This window comes from Myxine glutinosa, chromosome 13 (assembly GCF_964187855.1).
Source record: "Myxine glutinosa chromosome 13, kmMyxGlut1.1, whole genome shotgun sequence".
Taxonomy (NCBI): domain Eukaryota; kingdom Metazoa; phylum Chordata; class Myxini; order Myxiniformes; family Myxinidae; genus Myxine; species Myxine glutinosa.
The window spans coordinates 70982936-71004045 of NC_136273.1; the positions used below are offsets into that span (position 1 = coordinate 70982936).

The window sequence follows — 21110 nt, forward strand, 5'->3', positions numbered from 1 at the left end:
GTCTCGCAACTGACTGGTCGAAGGATGGGATTGGCTTCTGGCTCCTCCAAAAACACTGCAGATACCCTGGTGAAACCCCACAGTGCTGCCCCGATGGCTGGAAAATCACCCTTGCTGGAGGCCGCTTCACCCATGCAGCGGAGTCGCGCTATGCTCCGATAGAGGGTGAAGCTCTAGCAGTGGTGGACAGCCTGGAAAAAGTAAAGTATTTTGTGTTGGGATGTAAGAACCTGATTATTGCCGTCGATCACTAGCCCTTAATCAAGCTTCTTGGCGACAGACGATTAGAGGACATCCATAACACGCGGCTTGCCAACTTGAAAGAAAGGACTCTAGCATATCGTTTCCGAATTATCCACATCCCGGGAAAACGACACTGCGTACCAGATGCGGTTTCACGACATCCGTCGGGTGCCAGACCATCGGAACGACTGCCACTGGTGGATGACATTTCCTCCATTATGGATGTGGCCACATCGACTACACTACGCCAGCACACCTTGACTGGGCTGTGGACCACAGATGACGACACTGGCATGGAAATGGCTATTTCTATGGCAGCCATCAAGACGCTCGATTCTGTGCGGTCCGTCACTTGGGACGATGTTCGGGACGAAACAGCAAGTGACACTCAGATGCTGCAGTTACTCAATTCTATTGAGCAGGGTCTACCTGTCAGTCGGGACGATTTCCCTGTGTCCATTTTGGAATACTTTCCCTTCCGTGAACACCTCTACACTATTGATGGCATAGTGGTCTACAAGGGGAGGATTATCATCCCACCGAAGCTACGGAAGCTTGTCCTTGAGAATCTTCATGCTGCTCACCAAGGAGTCACGGCTATGACCACCCGGGCCAGCAGCTCGATCTTTTGGCCTGGAATCACTCCCCAGATTCATGAGATGCGCAATCGCTGCTCACACTGCAATCGGATGGCCCCATCGCAACCAAGCGCTCCACCTACAGCCTCAGCTGAACCTGCCTACCCTTTCCAGTACGTTTGTTCAGATTACTTTCATCACAAGGGTCGGAGTTATTTGGTCACCGTTGATCGTTACTCTAATTGGCCAATCATTCAGCTAACAACTGGCGGGACACAAGGCCGAGTGAAATGTCTGCGGTCGAACTTCGCCACTTATGGTATCCCCGACGAATTGGCATCTGACGGTGGGCCAGAATTCATGGCACATGACACCCAAGACTTCTTGCGTCGGTGGGGCGTTAACCATCGATTGTCATCCACTGCCTTCCCACACAGCAACTGTCATGCCGAGATCGCAGTCAAAGCATCGAAAAGAATGATCACCGATAACACTGGTTCCAATGGTGAACTAGACACTGATCGGTTCCAACGTGCAATACTCCAGTACCGGAATGCACCAGATCAGGACACTAGGTTGTCTCCAGCCATGATAATCTTCAAGAGGCCAGTCAAGGACTTCATACCCATCATCCCAGGCAGATACTTGCCATCGGACACCTGGCTGGAAACACGCAACAATCGTGAGGAAGCTTTGCGCATTCGGCATGCCAGGGAGATTGAAAGACTCTCTGAACACACGACAAAACTACCTCCACTGGCCGTTGGGGACCATGTCCGGATCCAGAACCAGACCGGCCTGGAACCACGAAAATGGGACCGGACCGGAACCGTGACTGAGGTAAAACAATTCGATCAATACATTGTCAAGGTGGATGGCTCCGGAAGAATCACTCTCCGGAATCGTAAGTTCCTGCGACGTTTTACGCCTTTCAGCATGACAACTCCCACTACGACTGGCAAAAGTGGCATGCTGCCAAGCGTTATGCCAAGTGTTATGCCAATCGTACCGAAATACTTAATGTCTGGTACCCAACCCATCGCCGCTCCAAGAGTCTGTCTCAATCCTGTTACCACTCCCCAGAAGGGTGAACCCCAACATGTCATTGCGCCGGGCTTACCATCACAGACATTCCGCTCCACTACCGCGATGACACCACCCGTGAGAGTCGCTAACCAACCACATGTGCAGACCACCGCCACACCTCCACAGTCACTACCTATTTCTGCCCCCTTGACGGTTCGGGTGATGATGGACCAGCTGGAGGGGACTCCTGCGTCGGACAGGGCGATAGTGAACCACCCACCGGAGACTCCCACAATGGACCTGGAAATTACGAACTGCCCTCAGAGGACTCCGACGATTGATCGGGTGGTGACGGCCGCCCGAAGCGAATTATCAAACCACCAGCCCGATTCAATTCAGAAAAATATCAATTATAAACTCATGTGATCCTTTTTCTCGGTCTCCAGTTTTCGTTATATTCTGTGTCACAATTGAACGTTTTTGGGAAAGGGAGATAGACAACTCTTGTATGGTGCTGTTCTCTATTGCGTTCTCATCTTGTGTAATACTGCGCATTGTTATTTGCATATTCTGTATCTATTATCTTATTCTAATATCTACCATCGCTTTCTTTGTCTTGCAGATTGATTGTTCATCGTTGTTGCTAATAAACCTGCATTCAATTGATACATTCTTGTTTATCTACCGCCTCCGACATCAATTCTTCCTGGGAATTCTTCCAAAGTAAACTGCTCTCTCTTATGCACAGATTTATCGCATCTCGTCTTCAGTTGTCATACCCTTCCTCCCGTCCATGGTACACTGAATCTTGTGGTGAGGCAGTTGCCCTGAAACAACTTGCCTTCACCTCTTGGAAGGCTAATCCAACTGAAGGTAATCTCAGTTTATTTCACAAAGCTCGGAACAAGTGTGTGTCTACCCTCAGGAGAGCCAGGAAGCACGATCTCTCTACTCTCAAGAGTGAACTCTCAAACCTGTCTCCTTCCTCCAAATCCTGGTGGCGTGTGGTCAAATCTGTTTCTGGTGCTTGTTCCCCCTCCATACCCTCCCTTACCTGAAATGGCTACACAGCTGATACCGCACGTGACAAGGCTGAATGCCTCAACTCTGTTTGCCTCAAAATCTTGTGTCCCAAACCCATCCCTCTCTGTACCCATCTCACCCAGTTGAACCCAGCTGCTCTTGGCCTCTGTGTCCTTCTCTCCTGACAAGGTGGAGACGTTTTTTTGTCAAACTTCGACTCCAATTCTGCAACTGGACCAGACGGCATCAGCCCACGGGTCCTAAAATCCCGCTCTGCCACTCTTTCACACGCTCTCTCAATTCTCTTCATCCTCTCTTTTGCTCAAGATCATCTGCCATCTGCTTGGAAACCAGCCAACATTACCGCTTTACACAAGAAATGTGCAAAAACAGATCCTTGCAATGACAGACCAATCAGCCTTCTCCCAATAATCAGCAAGGTCATGGAATCCATCGTTGCTTCTGACATCAAATCCTTCCTCTTCTCCAATGGCTTGATCTCTGATCATCAATTTGGTTTCAGACCATGTCATTCTACTCTGGACATGCTGCTTCTGCTGTCTCAACCATGGATGGAGGTCCTTAATGTCAAACAGGAAATCAGAGCTGTCTCCCTTGACATATCTCGTACCTTCGATATGGTCTGACACCCCGCCTTGCTCACCAAACTCCTCGTATGGTATCCATGGAAACCTCCACGCATGGCTTGCAGACTTCCTTTCTGGTTGCAATCAACGTGTGGCCTGAATGGATTTCTCTCTTCTCCCCTTCCTGTTGAAGCTGGAGTTCCTCAAGGCAGTGTTCTGGGCCCTGTGCTTTTTCTGGTCTTCATTAATGATCTCTCCGACTCTCTGGAAAATCCTCCCCATCTCCTTGCTGATGACTCCACTCTCTGCCGCTCCATATCCCAACACTGAGATCAGCAGGCAGCAGCCTCTTCACTCTCTGCAGACCTGGACAATATCACAAACTGGTCAAACAAGTGGAACATGTCCTTCAATCCTGACAAATCTCACACTCACTTTTTCTCTCCGAAAAGACCATGTGGACAACTCTCCCATATACTTTCTGAACAATCCTCTTGAAGAAGTTCTGTCACTCAAGCTTTTAGGTCTCAATATCTGCCATGATCTTTCCTGGGAAAACCACATTTCCAAGCTAGCCTCCAAAGCCAGTCGCCGACTGGGCATCCTTCGTCGTGCGAAGTCCTTTCTGGGCACTTCTGAGCTCCTCACCACATACAAGGCTTTCATCCGTAGCTCAAAGGAATACTGCTCTCGCAGCTGGGCTGGTTCTCCTGCCTCACACCTAGCTCGGCTGCACGCGGTTGAAACCAAAGCATTCAGGATCATTGAAATCTCCAGCAATGAAGCTGATTCTGAGGGCCTTTCTCTCTCTGACCACAGGCAGGTAGGTGGTCTTTCTGTCTTCTACCGACTCCTCTCCAGCCTTGCTCCCCCTAATCTGTCTGTGCTCTGTCCCCCAAATATTCCTGCAGGACACACAAGATCTGCCAGCAACCCTCTTCTGGTGAAACTGCCAAAATCAAGACTCTTTGCTCACCTTCACCCTTTCATTCCTCTTTTCACCCACCTCTGGAACTAACTCCCACACTCTCTTCAATCCCTCTCCTCTCTCCAGGTCTTTAAAACAGCTGTTCACCACCATCTCTTGTCTTCCCCCATCCAAAACCTTGATCTTTTCTACCCTCGTTAAAACCCCCAACTTCTTTCATGGGATTCCTAGAAGTGTTAATTTGCTTTATACTGTGTACCTCTCCCTCCTCCCCAGCCCTCCACCTTCCACAGATCTACCAGCATCCCTGTTCTCTTCTGTTGTTGTGCTTGTGTGCTTCCCTCTCTCTCCCTCTTGTCTCCCGCTCCTTTCATTGCATGTTTTATGTGTCTGTGCATGTTTTCATGTTCAATGTGTTAGCTCTACCATGAGCCTCGATTCTACAACCAAAAAAAACCTGTGCTTTCTGTGGCATTCAAGACTGCCTTCTGTGACCTCATACCCAACAGCAAGCACATCATTAAACCATAAACAAAACCATCCGATGCTATGCATTGCAAATCAAAGGGAGTCCCAACTTGTACATTCCATTTTTTTTTTTTTGTATACTGAATCGAGGCTCGTGAAAGAGCTAACATTTATTTCACAAACAAATCAACCAGACAAACAAAATATACAAAAAGAGGGAGCGGAAGACAAGATGGGGAGAGAAGGGGAAGCACACAACCACAACATTTGAGAGCAGGGAGAAGTGTGGGAGGGAGAGGGCTTGGGGGCAGGAGGCGTGGGAAGGGGAGGGGGGGGGGGGGAGAGGTATAAAACACAAGGGGACCGAAATTAGCAGGGGTAGAAAAGATCAAGGTTTTGGATGGGGGAGGATAAGAGATGGTGGTGAACAGCTGTTTTAAAGACCTGGAGGGTGGAGTGGGATCTCATGAATCCAATATACAGTGATGCGGTGCATACCATCAGGCCGACGTAGGATAATGCTCATGCATCGACGCATTGGATCAAACTCCAGGATGGTCAAAATTTCAAACCTGGAGACAAGGGAAGATTTCATCATAACATTCCGAATGGAAGGCATCCATGTATTCGAGAAATCCTTGATAAGTTTTTTAATGAGAGACGTTCATCTAAATACATGAATATTACACAATAGAGGGATATGTGACTGTGTCATCCTCCAGCCAATCGCGAGCAAATCCCAGATGCAAACCCACGGTGACTTCAAACACGAAGATGGCTCCTTGCGTTAAAGAAGCTGCCAGCTCACCTCTCTTCATTTCCCTTGATATCGAGTGTCATTTGATGATTATCGCTACCCAAGAATGTCACTCCAAGTCTGAAACACAATAATAGATAAAGTGATTGAAGATGCAAGTGCAAGGGTTGAGCAAAAATAAGAAAAACATTCCGAGCAAGTGCTTTCTCACGAGTATGGTACTCATCTTTGAGTCATCTTGTTTAGTTCCCAAACTCGAAGTGATTTTATGCTCGACAGAAAATAGTGTCTAAGATACGTTTTATGTCCATATGTAGATGTAATGTGTGATACATTCATTTTGTTTAATGAACTGTTGGCCAAGTTTGAGGAGCCAGAGTGGTCAAGGTTATTTTTCTTTCTTTAACAAAGGAAATGGCAATACGAGTCACAATATTCACACTTTTAAGCCAAGGGAACGTCTCGATATTAATCAAATATGTACAGAAGTGGACGTCATGTGGTTGATGGATAATTAAAATATATATATTGAATTAGAAGTATAGGCGTCTATGGGCATGCCTCCGTCCATGTCAGATGTCAACCCACTGTTATGTATAATCTCACTTAAAGGTCACTAAAGAGAGAGAGCGAGAGATTGGGAGAGAGACCGAGAGGGCGAGAGACCGAGAGGGCGAGAGACCGAGAGGGAGAGAGACCGAGAGGGACAGAGACCGAGAGGGAGAGAGACCGAGAGGGAGAGAGACCGAGAGGGAGAGAGACCGAGAGGGAGAGAGACCGAGAGGGAGAGAGACCGAGAGGGAGAGAGACCGAGAGGGAGAGAGACCGAGAGGGAGAGAGACCGAGAGGGAGAGAGACCGAGAGGGAGAGAGACCGAGAGGGAGAGAGACCGAGAGGGAGAGAGACCGAGAGGGAGAGAGACCGAGAGGAAGAGAGACCGAGAGGGAGAGAGACCGAGAGGAAGAGAGACCGAGAGGAAGAGAGACCGAGAGGGAGAGAGACCGAGAGGGAGAGAGACCGAGAGGGAGAGAGACCGAGAGGGTGAGAGACCGAGAGGGTGAGAGAGGGAGGGAGAGCGAGAGCGAGAGCGAGAGCGAGAGAGAGAGAGAGAGAGAGAGAGAGAGAGAGGGAAAGAGAGCGAGAGGGAGAGGGAGAAAGAGCGAGAGGGAGGAAGAGAGAGAGAGAGAGAGAGAGAGAGAGCGAGATCGAGAGCGAGAGCGAGGGAGCGAAAGGGAGGGAGAGTGAGAGGGAGAGAGAGCGAGAGAGAGAGGGAGAGAGGGAGGAAGGGAGGGAGAGTGAAAGAAAGAGAGAAAGAGAGAAAGAGAGAGAGAAGAGAGAAAGAGAGAGAAAGAGAGAGAAAGAGAGAGAAAGAGAGAGAAAGAGAGAGAAAGAGAGAGAAAGAAAGAGAAAGAAAGAGAAAGAAAGAGAAAGAAAGAGAAAGAAAGAGAAAGAAAGAGAAAGAAAGAGAAAGAGAGAAAGAGAGAGAAAGAGAGAAAGAGAGAAAGAGAGAAAGAGAGAAAGAGAGAAAGAAAGAAAGAGAAAGAGAAAGAGAAAGAGAGAGAAAGAGAGAAAGAGAGAAAGAGAGAAAGAGAGAAAGAAAGAAAGAGAAAGAGAAAGAGAAAGAGAGAGAAAGAGAGAGAGAGAGAGAGAGAGAGAGAGAGAGAGAGAGAGAGAGAGAGAGAGAGAGAGAGAGAGAGAGAGAGAGATAGAGAGAAAGAAGAGGCGAGAACATCAGATGCTTCTAACTTGAGTTATGGTCGCAAAAATGATTAACAAAGGATACATTCCCTTTGACCTTTGGTCTTTGGAACCCTTAACATATTACGTTTATCCTTGTATTACATTCTATACTTGAGCCAAGTTTGGTTGAAATCTCTTCAGTGGTTCAAAAATTATCATGGTAATAAAAAAAATTGGGGCAATACCCCTGGGTGCTTACCTGGTAGAATAAAGCATTATACTACACTGCCTAAGGGTATTTTAAACCAATTGCAATGGTTGCTGGAAGACGGGGCAGCATATAGAATCATACGAACATAATCATAACTTTAAACAAACCAACAACAAAAACAACGAGCAACCCTTCTCTCCCTCCCCCTCCCCCACCCTGTTTACCTCCTCAGACCCGATTTTTCTAATGCCTTGAACAAACATCGGTACAACACGCATGATGAAGGTTTTGGTCAAGTTTCATCGAAATTGTCTGTGTAGTTTCTGAGGACAGAGCAAATACCTATTTTTGGGTGCAACCCCCCTCCTTCCCAAAGACCACTCAGGGCCCGATTTTTTTTTTATGCTGTGAACAAACCTTGGTGCATCACGGGTGATGAAGGTTGTGGCCAAGTTTCATAAAAAATTGTGTGTGTAGTTTCTTAGAAGAAAGAAAATACCTATTCTGGGGGCAACCCCCCCCATAGACTGCCTTAGACGCCGATTTGATTAAATGTCGGGAACAAACATTGGTCCATCACGGGTGATTCATGGAATGTTGTGGTCAGGTTTCATCGGAATTGTAGTGGTTTCTGAGAAAAGAAAAAAAAATACCTATGCTCGGGGCCAACCCCCCCGCCGTAATTTAATGCCATGAACAAACTATAGTCACAACATAACAAAAAAAAAATTGTGCACAGTTTTGTCACAATCCCATCAGCAGTTTCGGAGAAGAAGTTGCAAGTGTTTACGGACTGACGACGCACCATCACATAAGCTCCTCGGAGCTACGTTCCAGGTGAGCTAGTAAACCGATAATGAACAGATGCAAAGATGGATAAACCTAAAATATAGTTCCCCTGGCTTTCAGGCATACAATTCACCATTTTTGTCCCCATAATCTATGGATGTCTACAAAATGCAATCACCATTTTAACACACGATTTCCCTTCAAGACCCTCTGGCTGTTCTTTCCCTTCAAGACCCCCAACAACCTCACGCTCCACCTCTACTCCAATGTCTACCGAAGTCATTTTTCACTGTATCAGTGCTAAATGCTTATACAAGCCGTTAAACAATATTCAACACATTTGGATAAAGTCATCCCAATCACAATCATGATTGTTGTTTTTTTCATCCCTCATCCATACTCATTATCTTTTCTACAGGGTGACATACTCATTATCTTTTCTACAGGGTGATTCCCATACCCTGAAAACTATATCTGTTAGGAACCTAATATTTTGCGTCAATGGAGCCTAATGCTTCAGAAAGATGTACCTGCATTAACCCTTCCAACCAAAATTTTATTTCCAGGTTAATGTGTTTTCTTTCTTTTCCCTCTTGCCTCCTTTCTATTTTTGTTTCATCACTGCTCCCTCCCCTGTATTCACTTCCTCTTCGTTCAGCTCTCATACCGCTAGATTTACCTCTGCCACCAAAGGTGGACTGGGGTTACATTTCCACCGCTGTTTGTCTGCTTGTTTGTCTGTCTGTGAGCAGGATATCTCAAAACGTTGTGGACGGATTCGGACGAAACTTGCTGGATGAGTTAGTTGGTTCGGTGACATGAACAAGCAGATTAGATTTTTGTTCAGATCCGAATGCAGATCTGGCCTAGTAGTGGGATACAACACGTAAATTGTTCAGCCTGGCGGAGGTATGCGCTCTGCCGGGTGTCATTCTAGTTTAACCTGCATCCAGTTTGTTCACTCCTTTTGTCATCCCTCCTCCCCTCGTTTTCATTCTTGCCCTGACCCATTATTCCTCCAAGGGTTTGGTGCTCTCGCGAGATCACGGCGAGGTCACGTCTTTTCGAAGCTGTTCCATGCGCTCACGCTTTCGAAGCTAAGTGATCTTTCACATTTGTGTTTTTGGCGTATCTTTATCTTTCTTTGTATGTACCTATTGTACCTATTTATGTACCTATGTATTTGTATGTTTCACCATAGTATGTACCTATTGGGGTGACTTTAATAGGTTTCTCGGTGTTGGTTTTTCATACCTGTGTACAGAATCGTCGGTTTTTTTCGTATCGTGTATTCTGAGGCCTAGTGTAGTGCTAGTAGTAGTAGGCTACCGTGTCCTCAGACCTTGGCTTGAGGCTTTTGTTTTTTGTCTCAGCGGTTCTTCGATCGCGCTGCAACTACTGTCGGTCTCTGTTTTTCACGGTCTTTTCACCCATACTCCCTTGTTTTAAAATCTCAAAAAAAAAAAAAAATTTTTTTCCCCTTCCCTGTTCTTATCCGCTTGTACGTTCTTATTTGTTCTTTCGTTCTTCGTTCTTTTGCTCTTTCGTTCTTCGTTATTTGTTCTTTCGTTCTTCAACCACGTTGTTCGAGATCACGTGATCAAGTTGTTAATACATGTTTCATCTGTCCCCTGAAGAACTTTATTATTATGTCATATTCTATAACACTTTTTTCTACTTCTTCTATAAAAGGATGCTTTCGACTTGCTCACCAATTCTATTCATTCAAAAAAAAAATTCCATCTCTTACAGTGCATCTTTCATTCATTCCCTAAACTCTCCAGAACTCCACCCATCCTTCAGCGTCCTCAAACGTATTTTTGACTCGAATGTCTCAAGAAACTCATTTTGCAATAAATGTTCGTTTCCCATAAATCGTACACTTTTCAAAATCCAATCTCACCCCTCCCCTCCAAATCTTCCCCATCACCCATCTCTGTCAAATCTTCCCCCTTGCCCCTCCCCCCCAAATCTTCCCAAACACCCATCCCTTTCAAATCTCCCCCCCTGCCCCTTCCCTCCTAAACTCCCCCCACACCCCTCCCCTCCGAGACTCTCCCTCACTCCTCCCCTCCTAGACTCCCCTCTCACCCCTCCTCCTCAAAGCGTCCTCCCCGCTTCTTCCCTCTTCCAACTTTCACCTTCATCTTCCTCAACCTTCTGCCTCACTCTTCCCCTCCTCAAATAACACCTCACTGCGCCTCACCCAAACACCATCAAACCTTTTGTCCACCCCATTCTTCCCTTTCTCCAAGCTATTCTGTAATCTCTGACACACCTGCAACAGCTCTCCCTACCTCTTCCTCCTCTTCCACATCCTGCCCTACCGCTCCCCCCCCCCCCCCTGTTCTGTATCCGATGCTCCCCCTTCCTCTTCCTTAACAGTATGGACCTCAAACATCCGGGGCCTTCGCTCAAACTTAACTGATCTCTCCATACAGGTTGCTTCTGACAAACCAGACGTGATCTGCTTAACAGAAACCTTCCTCCTTCATGATGTCTCTGATTCCTTGGTATCTCTCCCAGGTTACTCCCTCCTCCGGTATGATAGACCTGAGCCTCGTTCTGGAGGTGGGGTTGCTATCTTTATAAAAAACTCTCTTCCTCACTCGCCCTGCACTGCCCTCTCTCCACCTCACCCCCAGGAATACCTTTGGCTATGGCTTCCCCTTCGCTCCCACCTTTTGTTCATATGCGTGTTGTACCGTCCACCAAACAGTGATGACTCCATCTACATCTCGCTGTCTGATAATATGGACCAACTTCTATCTACCCATCCCAACTCTCTCTTCCTCATATGTGGTGATTTCAACTGTCACCATGCCAGTTGGCTGGGGGTGGGTACCTCTCTCACCAGCCATGGCTCTTCAGCAAAGGACTTCTGTGACTCACTGGGACTGACACAATCTGTCAATTTCCCAACCCGGATCTCAGTCAACGGAGAATCTTCACTTCTGGACTTGGTTATGACTAACTTCCCTGAAAATGTCTGCTGCTCTTCTTCTGCTCCAATCGGCTCTTCTGATCATGTGCTTGTTAAAGTGGACATCTCTCTGACCATTTTCAGAGAGCCTCCTCAGCGTCGACGAGTCTGGCATTTCACTCAGGCCAACTGGCACGGTCTTCAAGCAGCCATCAATCATCTGGACTGGTCTCCCATCTCTACTGCCTCTGACATCAACTCATCCTGGGAATTCTTCCAAAGTAAATTGCTCTCTCTCATGCACAGTTTTATCCCTTCTCGTCTTCAGTTGTCATACCCTTCCTCCCGTCCATGGTACACGGAATCTTGTGGTGAGGCAATTGCCCAGAAACAACTTGCTTTCGTCTCCTGGAAAGCAAATCCAACGGAAGGAAATCTCATTTCCTTTCACAAAGCCCGAAACAAGTGTGTGTCCACCCTCAGGAGAGCCAGGAAACAATATCTCTCCGTCCTCAGGACCAAACTCTCTTATATGCTCCATCAATCTCCATCAATAACTGCAAATCCCCCACTGCTCCCCTCCCCCAAGGTGTCCCCCAAGGTTCAGTTCTTGGCCCCCTCCTCTTCATCCTTTACCTGTCCCCCCTCGGTCACTTAATCCGCCGCCATGGTCTCCAATTCCACTACTTCGCCGATGACATCCAGCTTTTCATCTCCACCAAGTCCATCTCCACCGCCACCCACTCTATCCTGACAAACTGCATCACTGAAATAAAATCCTGGCTTCAAATCAACTTCCTCAAACTTAACTGTGATAAATCTGAAATAATCATCATTGGCCCAAAAACGCTCACCAAGTCCACCCATAACTTTGCCCTCAACATCGACGGTTTCCCAGTATCCACCTCCCCTCACATCCGGAATCTTGGCATCATCTTTGACCAAACCCTCTCCTTCGACAAATACACTAAACAGATCACAAAGACAGCCTTCTTTCAGCTGAAAAACATCGCCCGTCTCCGTCCATCCCTCTCCTCCGTGGCTGCAGAAACCCTCATCCACACCTTCATCACTTCCCGTCTGGACTACTGCAATAGCCTCCTTTATGGTTCACCCTCAACAATCACCAATAAACTCCAATACATTCAGAACTCCGCTGCCCGTCTACTCACCCATTCCCGGACCCGTGACCACATCACCCCCGTCCTTTACAAGCTTCACTGGCTCCCCATCTCCCAGAGAATCCAGTACAAAATCCTCCTCTTGACCTACAAAGCCCTCCATAACCTGGCCCCATCCTACCTGGCTGACCTCCTCTCCAGACACACTCCCACCCGCAACCTCCGCTCTGCTGGTACCAACCTCCTGACCCCCCCCCCCCCCCCATCCGGACCAAATTTAGATCCTGGGGGGACAGGGCCTTCTCCATCTCGCTGCTCCCACCCTCTGGAACTCGCTACCTCACACCATCAGAGACTCCTCCTCACTCACCACATTCAAAACATCACTCAAGACCCACCTGTTCAACACTGCATTCAACATTTAACCCACAGCATCTAACCCCTGACTATCTCCTCTCCTTCTCCCTCCTTTGTGCTTTGAATATTTCCCTATTGATTCTTCTTTTTTTGCAATTGTTTTTATGTTTTGCTATGCATTATGTTTTGCACTCTGTCAAAGCGTCTTTGGGCTTCCTGAAAAGCGCTATATAAAATAAATGCATTATTATTATTATTATTATCTGTCTCCCTCTTCCAAATCCTGGTGGCGTCTGGTAAAATCTGTTTCTGGTGTTTGTTCCCCTTCCATCCCCTCCCTCACCTTAAATGGCCACACGGCTGACTCCAAACGTGAAAAAGCCGAATGCCTCAACTCTGTGTTTGCCTCTAAATCTTGTGTCCCAAACCCATCCCTCTCTGTACCCACCGTACCCAGTCGTACCCAGCTGCTCCTGGACTCTGTGTCCTTTCCTCCTGACAAGGTGGAAAAGTGTCTGTCAACCCTCGACTCTGATTCTGCAACTGGACCTGACGGCATCAGCCCACGGGTCCTAAAATCATGTTATTCCGCTCTTTCACTCCCTCTCTCTGTTCTCTTCACCCTCTCTTTTGCTCAAGGTCATCTTCCATCTGCTTGGAAATCTGCCAACATCACCGCTTTGCACAAAAAAGGTGCAAAAACAGATCCCAGCAACTACAGACCAATCAGCCTTCTCCCAATTATCAGCAAGGTCATGGAATCCATCATTGCTTCAGATATGAAATCTTTCCTCTTCTCCAATGGCTTGATCTCTGATCATCAATTTGGTTTCAGACCTGGACACTCCACTCTGGACATGCTGCTTCTGCTTTCTCAACAATGGATGGAGGTCCTCAATGCCAAACAGGAAATTAGAGCAGTCTCCCTTGACATATCACGTGCCTTCGATACAGTCTGGCACCCCGCTCTGCTCACCATACTCTCCTCTTTTGGTATCCATGGAAATCTCCACGCATGGCTGGCGGACTTCCTCTCTAGTCGTAGTCAACGTGTGGCCCTGAATGGGTTTCTCTCATCTCCTCTTCCTGTTCAGGCTGGAGTTCCCCAAGGCAGTGTTCTGGGCCCTGTGCTTTTTCTGGTCTTCATCAATGATCTCTCTGACTCTCTTGAAAATCCTCTCTATCTCTTTGCTGACGACTCTACTCTCTGTCGCTCCATTCTTCATCCCTCAGATCGGCAGTCTGCAGCCTCCTCACTCTCTGCAGACCTTGACAAAATCACAGACTGGGCAAACAAGTGGAACATGTCTTTCAATCCTGACAAATCTCACACTCTTACGATGTCTCTCTGAAAAGACCGACTGGACAACCCTCCCATCCACTTTCTGAATAATCCTCTCCAATAAGTTATGTCACTCAAGCTTTTGGGTCTCACTATCTGCCATGATCTTTCCTGGAAAAACCACATTTCAAATCTGGCCTCCAAAGCCAGTCGCCGACTGGGCATCCTCCGTCATGCGAAGTCCTTCCTTGGCACACCTGAGCTCCTCACCACATACAAGGCTTTCATCCGCAGCTCAATGGAATACTGCTCTCCCCTCTGGGCTGGTGCTCCTGCCTCACACCTAGCTCGCCTTCCCGCTGTTGAAACCAAAGCATTCAGAATCATTGGAATCTCCCGCGATGACGCTAACTCCAAGGGTCTCTCACTCACTCACCGCAGGCAGGTTGGTGGTCTTTCCGTCTTCTACCGACTCCTCTCTGGCCTTGCCCCCCCCCCCCCCCCAGCTCTCTCTGGGCTCTGTCCCGCAAATATTCCTACAGGTCGCACAAGATCTGCCTGCAACCCTCTTTTGGTTAAACTGCCAAAATCAAGACTCTCTGCTCACCTTCACTCCTTCATTCCTCTTTTCTCCCGCCTCTGGAACAAACTCCCTCACTCTCTTCAATCCCACTCCACCCTCCAAGTCTTTAAAACAGCTGTTCACCACCATATCTTATCTTCCCCCATCCAAAACCTTGATCTTTTCTACCCCCGCTAATTTCACCCCAATTCCCCTTTTTGAAATACCAACTTCTGTCCTGGAAGTCCTTGTGCTTTATACTTCTCCCTCCCCCCCCCCCCCCTTCCCATGCCTCCTCCCCCCGGGCCCTCTCCTTTCCACACATCTCCCTGCTCTCGGATGTTGTGTTTGTGTGCTTCCCCTTTTCTCCCCATCTTGTCTTCCGCTCCCTCTTTTTGTGTATTTTGTTTGTCTGGTTGATTTGTTTGTGAAGTAAATGTTAGCTCTTTCACGAGCCTCGATTCAGTATACAAAAAAAAAAAAAGAAAAAAAAAAGGGTCGTCTCTCTATCCTGTTGCTGGTGTGTTTTCCTTTTTCCACTGTGTTCTTTCTGTTCCTGTTCTGTGGCCTAGCTTTTCCACAAGCCTCAACTTGGTGTACAAACCCCACCTCCCCCCATAAAGGACTTACTCGTTAAAATATAAACACCATGTATTTGGGAGTTAGGGAAGCCCCTATGTACTACCCCCGTTATCCATGTGTACCTTTCCAAAGGATGTAGCACCAAATAATTTACTTTTTTCTGTTCCGTACATCATATTTTGCAATTTCTTATTGGATTGACTCATGTACAAATATTCATCATTCGCTTTATTTCTAAGACAGCAGCGGAAAAATCTGAAACGGCAGCAGCAGCAGCTTTACAAGGGCACAATACATATGGCGTTATTCACTAACCCTCTGGCAGCCTCGACAAGCGCTTTCTCATCTGGTGATGAAGCATAGTATTCCGGTAATGACCTCTTCAACTGCCTTCCATCCAAAGGCCCGTCCACCTCATCACATTGACTGATATGCACCGTATGGCAAAGCGCAGCAGCTCTAATTAGGGAATGATCCAGAAAGCTCTGTCCAGGAAACATAAATACGTAGCATTGAGATGAATTTCCCCGATAATGCACAATGACAGACTACAAAAGAGTTAACCTTGTATTACTTATCAGGAGTTTAGTTTGAGTATGCTTCTTCTTCTTCTTCTTCTTTTGCATGTAGCACATAGCTGTGGGTATAGCATCATTTGCTGGGGGTGCAGTAGGGTGGCCCAGATTCATATGATAAAATTTAAAAATAAAATGTCCTCTGTTGGCTGTATGCGTCCTTGTTCCACTACATCAGATGACTACAACCCAAAATATAAAATAGGGGCAATACCCCTGGCGCTCACCTGCTAAACTAAACAGTATACTACACTGACTAAAGGTAATATAAACCAATTTCAATGGTTGCTAGAAGACAGAGCAGCATGTAGAACCATACTAACATAATCATAAGACTTTAAACAAACATCCCCCAAAAAAGACCTATCCCCCCCCAGTAGACCTCCAGAGACTGTTTTTTTTTGTTTTTTTTAATGTCGTGAACAAACTTTGGTACATCACGGGTGGTGAAGGTTGTGGTCAAGTTTCATCGAAATACTGTGTGTAGTTTCAGAGAAGAAAGCAAATATCTCTTTTAGGGGGGGGGGGTCAAAGCTGGACCCACTTTGACCCCCCCCCCCCCCCACATAGACCCTATTATAATTTTATTTTATTTGTGCCTTGATCAGGATAAAAATTCAGAATTAAATTCTTTGGAGCACCCTAATGTGCAGCTGTACCACTGCTAAAACCCTCAAGTCTTTTCTTGTGTATGACAATTGCAGCTCACAACTCTAAGTCTAAGTTGGACAGCCAAATCACAGCACTGTCTGGTGTTAGGTGGATTGCCCTAAATCCTTCATCAAATTTCCGTAAGTGACACTCATTCACAATGTGATGAATGATCTGATCTTGGTGACCGCAGTCACATGCCCAGCTGTCTTTGAATCCTTAAGTGTATTATAGACTGACTCCTTGAGAAGATCCACACCACACAATACAACTTTTGCTAAAGAGGATTCCACAGTTCAGGTTCCTATTAAACAAACATCAGCATCACATTCAAAATAACTGAAAGAACTCCCATCAATACCTAAGGTGCACAGACCTTGAAACATTTTTTTCATGCACTCAACTCAATTTGGCCCTGGATGTGTAAAACCCCCAATTTAATTCATAAGCAGGTATGGGAAAGCAAGGACTCTTCAAAACCATTTGCATTCATTCACTTCCTTATTTTCTGACTTCTAGAGTTCCCTTTCCATTGCAGAATTTTCTCCAAAATCCTTTAAGCAACCAGTTCGCAATTGGTTTAAAACATGTCAAATGCAGGTTACCTCTTCAATTACTGGCCAGGTTAATGTTTATCTCATCCTGGAATGTTTCAGCATGTTATGGCTGAGACACAAAAGGCCAATACGATATTCAATTGAATGAATTCAGACATGGCTAATCTTACAGTGGGTTTGAAACTGTTAGGTGGTGGGCCATCTGTCATATCCATGCAGTCAGACCGTAGCAACTCCCCATCTTCATAGTCATACTTGACACCACCGATGGAGCATTTCTTCAACACCATTACGTTCTCCGTCAACGTGCCCGTTTTATCTGTAAGGACAAACTCCACCTGTGGTACAAAAGGTGCAAAAAAGAAGAGGGAAAGAAAAAAAGATTACCTCATATACAATGTAACCATCTCAATCATAATTCTATCATGGGAAATTTCAAAAGTGGCGAAATGAGTGTTAAGACTCATTTGCACCGTTTAGTGGGGAGCCCAAGCCAAAGCCATTTTACACAGCTTGATGGTTTAAGATTGGAGCAAGTTAGCGCAGCTTCCTGCTCCAGTGATGTAGTAATTAGCGCAGCAATTTTATAGGCCCAAGGATGGACCTCTTTGGTGCAGCTTATCAGCCCAAGGATTACCCTGGTTTTTGGAGGCTTTGGTTATGGATGGATTTGGTTAGCACAACAAATAGGCCCAGAGATTGCCCTGGTTTGTGCAGATTATTATTGGTCCAAGGATGGACGAAATTTGCGCATTATATAAACCGAGGGCTGGACCTACCTCATCCAGCTTACCAGCCAATTGTCAAAACCTACCGCGTAGCTTACGATCGAAATGTGTGCTGCAGCACCTGGCCCAGCTCTTCGTTGAGGTCAGATGTGTTGACCATGGCTGGCTCCTTAGTTTCTGGCTCAGCTAAAGCTGGATCCCAGGAAATGAAGCGAGAACCCAGGAACTTCTGCATCTCCACAGTCACGTACAGGGATACTGGGATGATGTAGTTGAAGAGGACCATGAAGGCGAGGAAATCCGTGACGACTTTGACAGACTAATGGACAGGGTGGAGGAATTGCTTTCTCAGAATCTGAATACACCATTTTAACAATGTACGTGCCTCAGCAGGTAGTGCAAGTAAATTGCCTTATGCAACGCTTCAGCTGTGACGTACCTTCCAAACACCCAAGTGGCTTTGATTCATATCTCTGTACCAGGGAGTGTGGTCATGCAAAGTTCCATACCAGAAGTGCTGCATCAGGGTGCTGACCAGAGCCATCAGTACTAACAGTCCCAGGTATACCAACAAGAACTTGTTCATGGACCTGATCGTCCAAAGGTGAAAATCTGTTAGTTTTGAGTCTGTCAACTCAGCTAGGCGAAGGATGCAATCAAACGAAGCATTGGCTGGAATACCTCATTTTGTGGGTATTCAAGTCACAGTTAGTTACTCGGTGTTGATAGGTAACTACTAATGCCAATTTGATCAACATTGTTAAAGTCAGATGACTTGAAAAGAAGAAAACACGTGTAGGGAAGACGCGTAGGTAATGAACCTGAAAATAAAAGTCAAACTCACTTCTCCACCACGGAGCGTTTTAATGTCTTGCTTTTGTAATTCAAGGTCATTTTTGTTTCCATCCCAGTGTAGACTGCCAATCCTGCAACAACAACAACAAAAACATTTCTTTTGGACACAAAGTCAAGGCTCATGGAGGAGCTTGAACATAAAATGGATCAAGACGTAACAGAACAAAAGGAACAGAACCCCTCCTTCAATAAATGAGAAATGCCTCCTTCAAAACCAACTCTGTGGCTGCTGTTGTGATCAGTGGCCTAATGTGAAAACAAAGTTAAACACCAAACTGGGATCATCAATGTGCTTTGAATGCGAGAAGTTTTCATGATGTCATATTTCGTACAGCTACGCTCGTATTTGGGGCTCATCTGTTTATTATATGAATCAAGTAGGATGTGCCCTGTGTGTCGCAAGAGGCGACTAACAGGGTTGGCGGCAGGAAGGGCATCCAGCTGTAAAACATTGCTTCAAAAAGGGGACCACGGTGCCCAAAAAAGGCCAACCCCTGCTCTGCAGGGAAAAATGGCCTCTAAAGGTGGTTCAAGTAGGATGCAGGGAGGAGGACAAACTGGTGATTAAAACAAAAAGAAAAGGAAAATGAAGCATGATAGGAAGGGGAAGAGGGTACGAGTATGTGGGAATATAATTGAGGGAAGGTAAAGGAGTTTGGGAGGAAGTAGCAGTATGGTGAAGGAGGTGGGAGAGGGAGAGGAATGTATGGAGAATATGTGGAGGGAGTGAGGAAGCCACAGATGGTTCTTCTGCCAAAACATATTTTGATGACTACCTCTACTCCATTTTCCTTTTTTACAGTTCACCTCATTTCACACCTCCAACTTTCTTGTGGTGCTGGCAGGGGCGCCGAGAGCCAGAATGGGGCCCAGGGAAATATTTAGTGTATTGAGGTCTCACCTTAAACCATCAACACCTTGAGGTCTCACCTTAGTGTCGGGCCCCCTTCATCCCGTTTGAGATCTAATATATTAAGATAAAACTTGCCAATGTAATATTATGTAATCCTGCACTCCCAGAAATGATGCAACCAGCAGCCACAGGATGCACACGAAAGGAGAAAAGGATGGGTGAAACTGTGACATGTACACAAAAAGAAGATTGAAAAAAAATTTTGGGTTGTTATTCACTTATTCGTATATGCTTAATCATATACTTATTGTAATCTTATCGTAATCGTATACTTATTCGTATATTCGTATATTTTCAAAAAAAAAAGAAAAAAAAAAGCAGATTCGTTTCTCAAGCCTATTCATATGGATGGTGTTTGGCCATTGGCCAACACTCCTGTGTTGATTTACGTAATTGCGTCAATACCGCGATTATCATTAAATAAATTCTTCCCACAGTAGTTTATTCTATGTGAGAGGGTGGCAATAGCATAACACTCCCAATGGCAATGTAAATATATTTATAATGATACTCCCAAAATGAAACTAAAATTTTAACGAATATGGGTCCCTATTAGGTCCGGGCCCTGGGGTGGTCACCACCCCCTCCCCCCATCCCCCTTCCCTCCCATCTCGGCGGCCCTGGGTGCTGGTGTACAGAAGAGTGCAGCATGGAAAATGCCAATATTTAATCACTTTTGTAAATGGAAGGACAATCTCACTGAAGGAAAGCTCTTGTAACACTATGGTTTGCAATATGCATGTAAGGACTTGAGTTTATGTAAACCTGCAAATAAAATCCATCGACAGGTACAACACTCCAACCAAAATCATAGCAGACAATAGCGTTAGCCTGAGTGGGCCAAGGCTTACAGAAAACCCCCGTCGAAAATCACAGGGCTCTACCCATTGTATGGGAGGCACTCTCGACTCACCCCGCATTAACATTAGGACATTCGAAGAACACACATTATATTCTACTAACCATATATGAACTTTGTGTTCTTCAGTGAAGCACCTCGCAAGAGTAGGCTGTCCTGCTCCAGTGGCCTTGAGATGGGAAGAAATAACGATGAGCTACTGAACGGTTTGATAGAGTTTTAAAAAAAAATACTACATCAATTACTTTGCAATTACTTTGCTTTGAAATCAATTACTTTGCCAATTAGGAAATTATTCCATTCTTGTGGAGTAATCATTTAAGAAAAATCACATTTACATGATTGAGGGAATGCAAAGGTGTTTTTGCGAGCAAACAGGCCCATCATCACCTTTTACTCATCCGTGCCACTGAAAGTAAAGAATTGACATTGGGAGAAATAAACAGTGAGATCACACTCACTGTGCAGCAGACCGGTCCACTGGCCCACCTTCACCCAGCGAGCTATCCCGTATTACCACCATAGATCCACTAAACCTGTATGGGTCAGAATGGCAGTCGTCATTCAGCTAACTGCTAGAGTTGATCGACAGATTTTATGCCAACAGGTTAATACACGGTTGTACCTGTAAAGATCAGGTTCTGGTAGAATACATTCCATGACGGCATTTAGAGAGGAAAGCAGGGTGTCGGATGACAGGTGGGCTGTCTGCGACAATGCACATCGTGTCTGCAAAGGAAGTAGAATGTATGGATGCAAAACCTGCTATGAACGGGAAAATGTGATTGAAGTAAAGGTTCCCCTTTTGCAATTGGAATTTTTGCACCGGATGAAAAATAACCTGAAAACGTTTTC

General features: G+C 46.0%; 1 protein-coding gene across 9 annotated transcripts in view; it reads right to left on the reverse strand.

Annotated features, from left to right (window-relative positions):
* Positions 1–21110, reverse strand: part of LOC137439021 (phospholipid-transporting ATPase IF) — a 214811-nt gene that overhangs the window by 69856 nt on the left and 123845 nt on the right. For all 9 annotated transcript variants that reach the window (XR_010986841.2, XM_078767625.1, XM_078767622.1 and 6 more), the window contains 10 exons: positions 20881–20984; positions 20717–20791; positions 20360–20424; positions 18473–18554; positions 18068–18218; positions 17750–17947; positions 17071–17238; positions 15433–15602; positions 5662–5730; positions 5352–5425 (listed from right to left, as the gene is read on the reverse strand). Coding sequence is in view for 8 of the 9 variants with exons in the window: in XM_078767625.1 (XP_078623751.1) it covers positions 5352–5425; positions 5662–5730; positions 15433–15602; positions 17071–17238; positions 17750–17947; positions 18068–18218; positions 18473–18554; positions 20360–20424; positions 20717–20791; positions 20881–20984 (1156 nt within the window). In the remaining variant the exon portion in view is untranslated. The remainder of the gene's footprint in view (positions 1–5351; positions 5426–5661; positions 5731–15432; positions 15603–17070; positions 17239–17749; positions 17948–18067; positions 18219–18472; positions 18555–20359; positions 20425–20716; positions 20792–20880; positions 20985–21110) is intronic.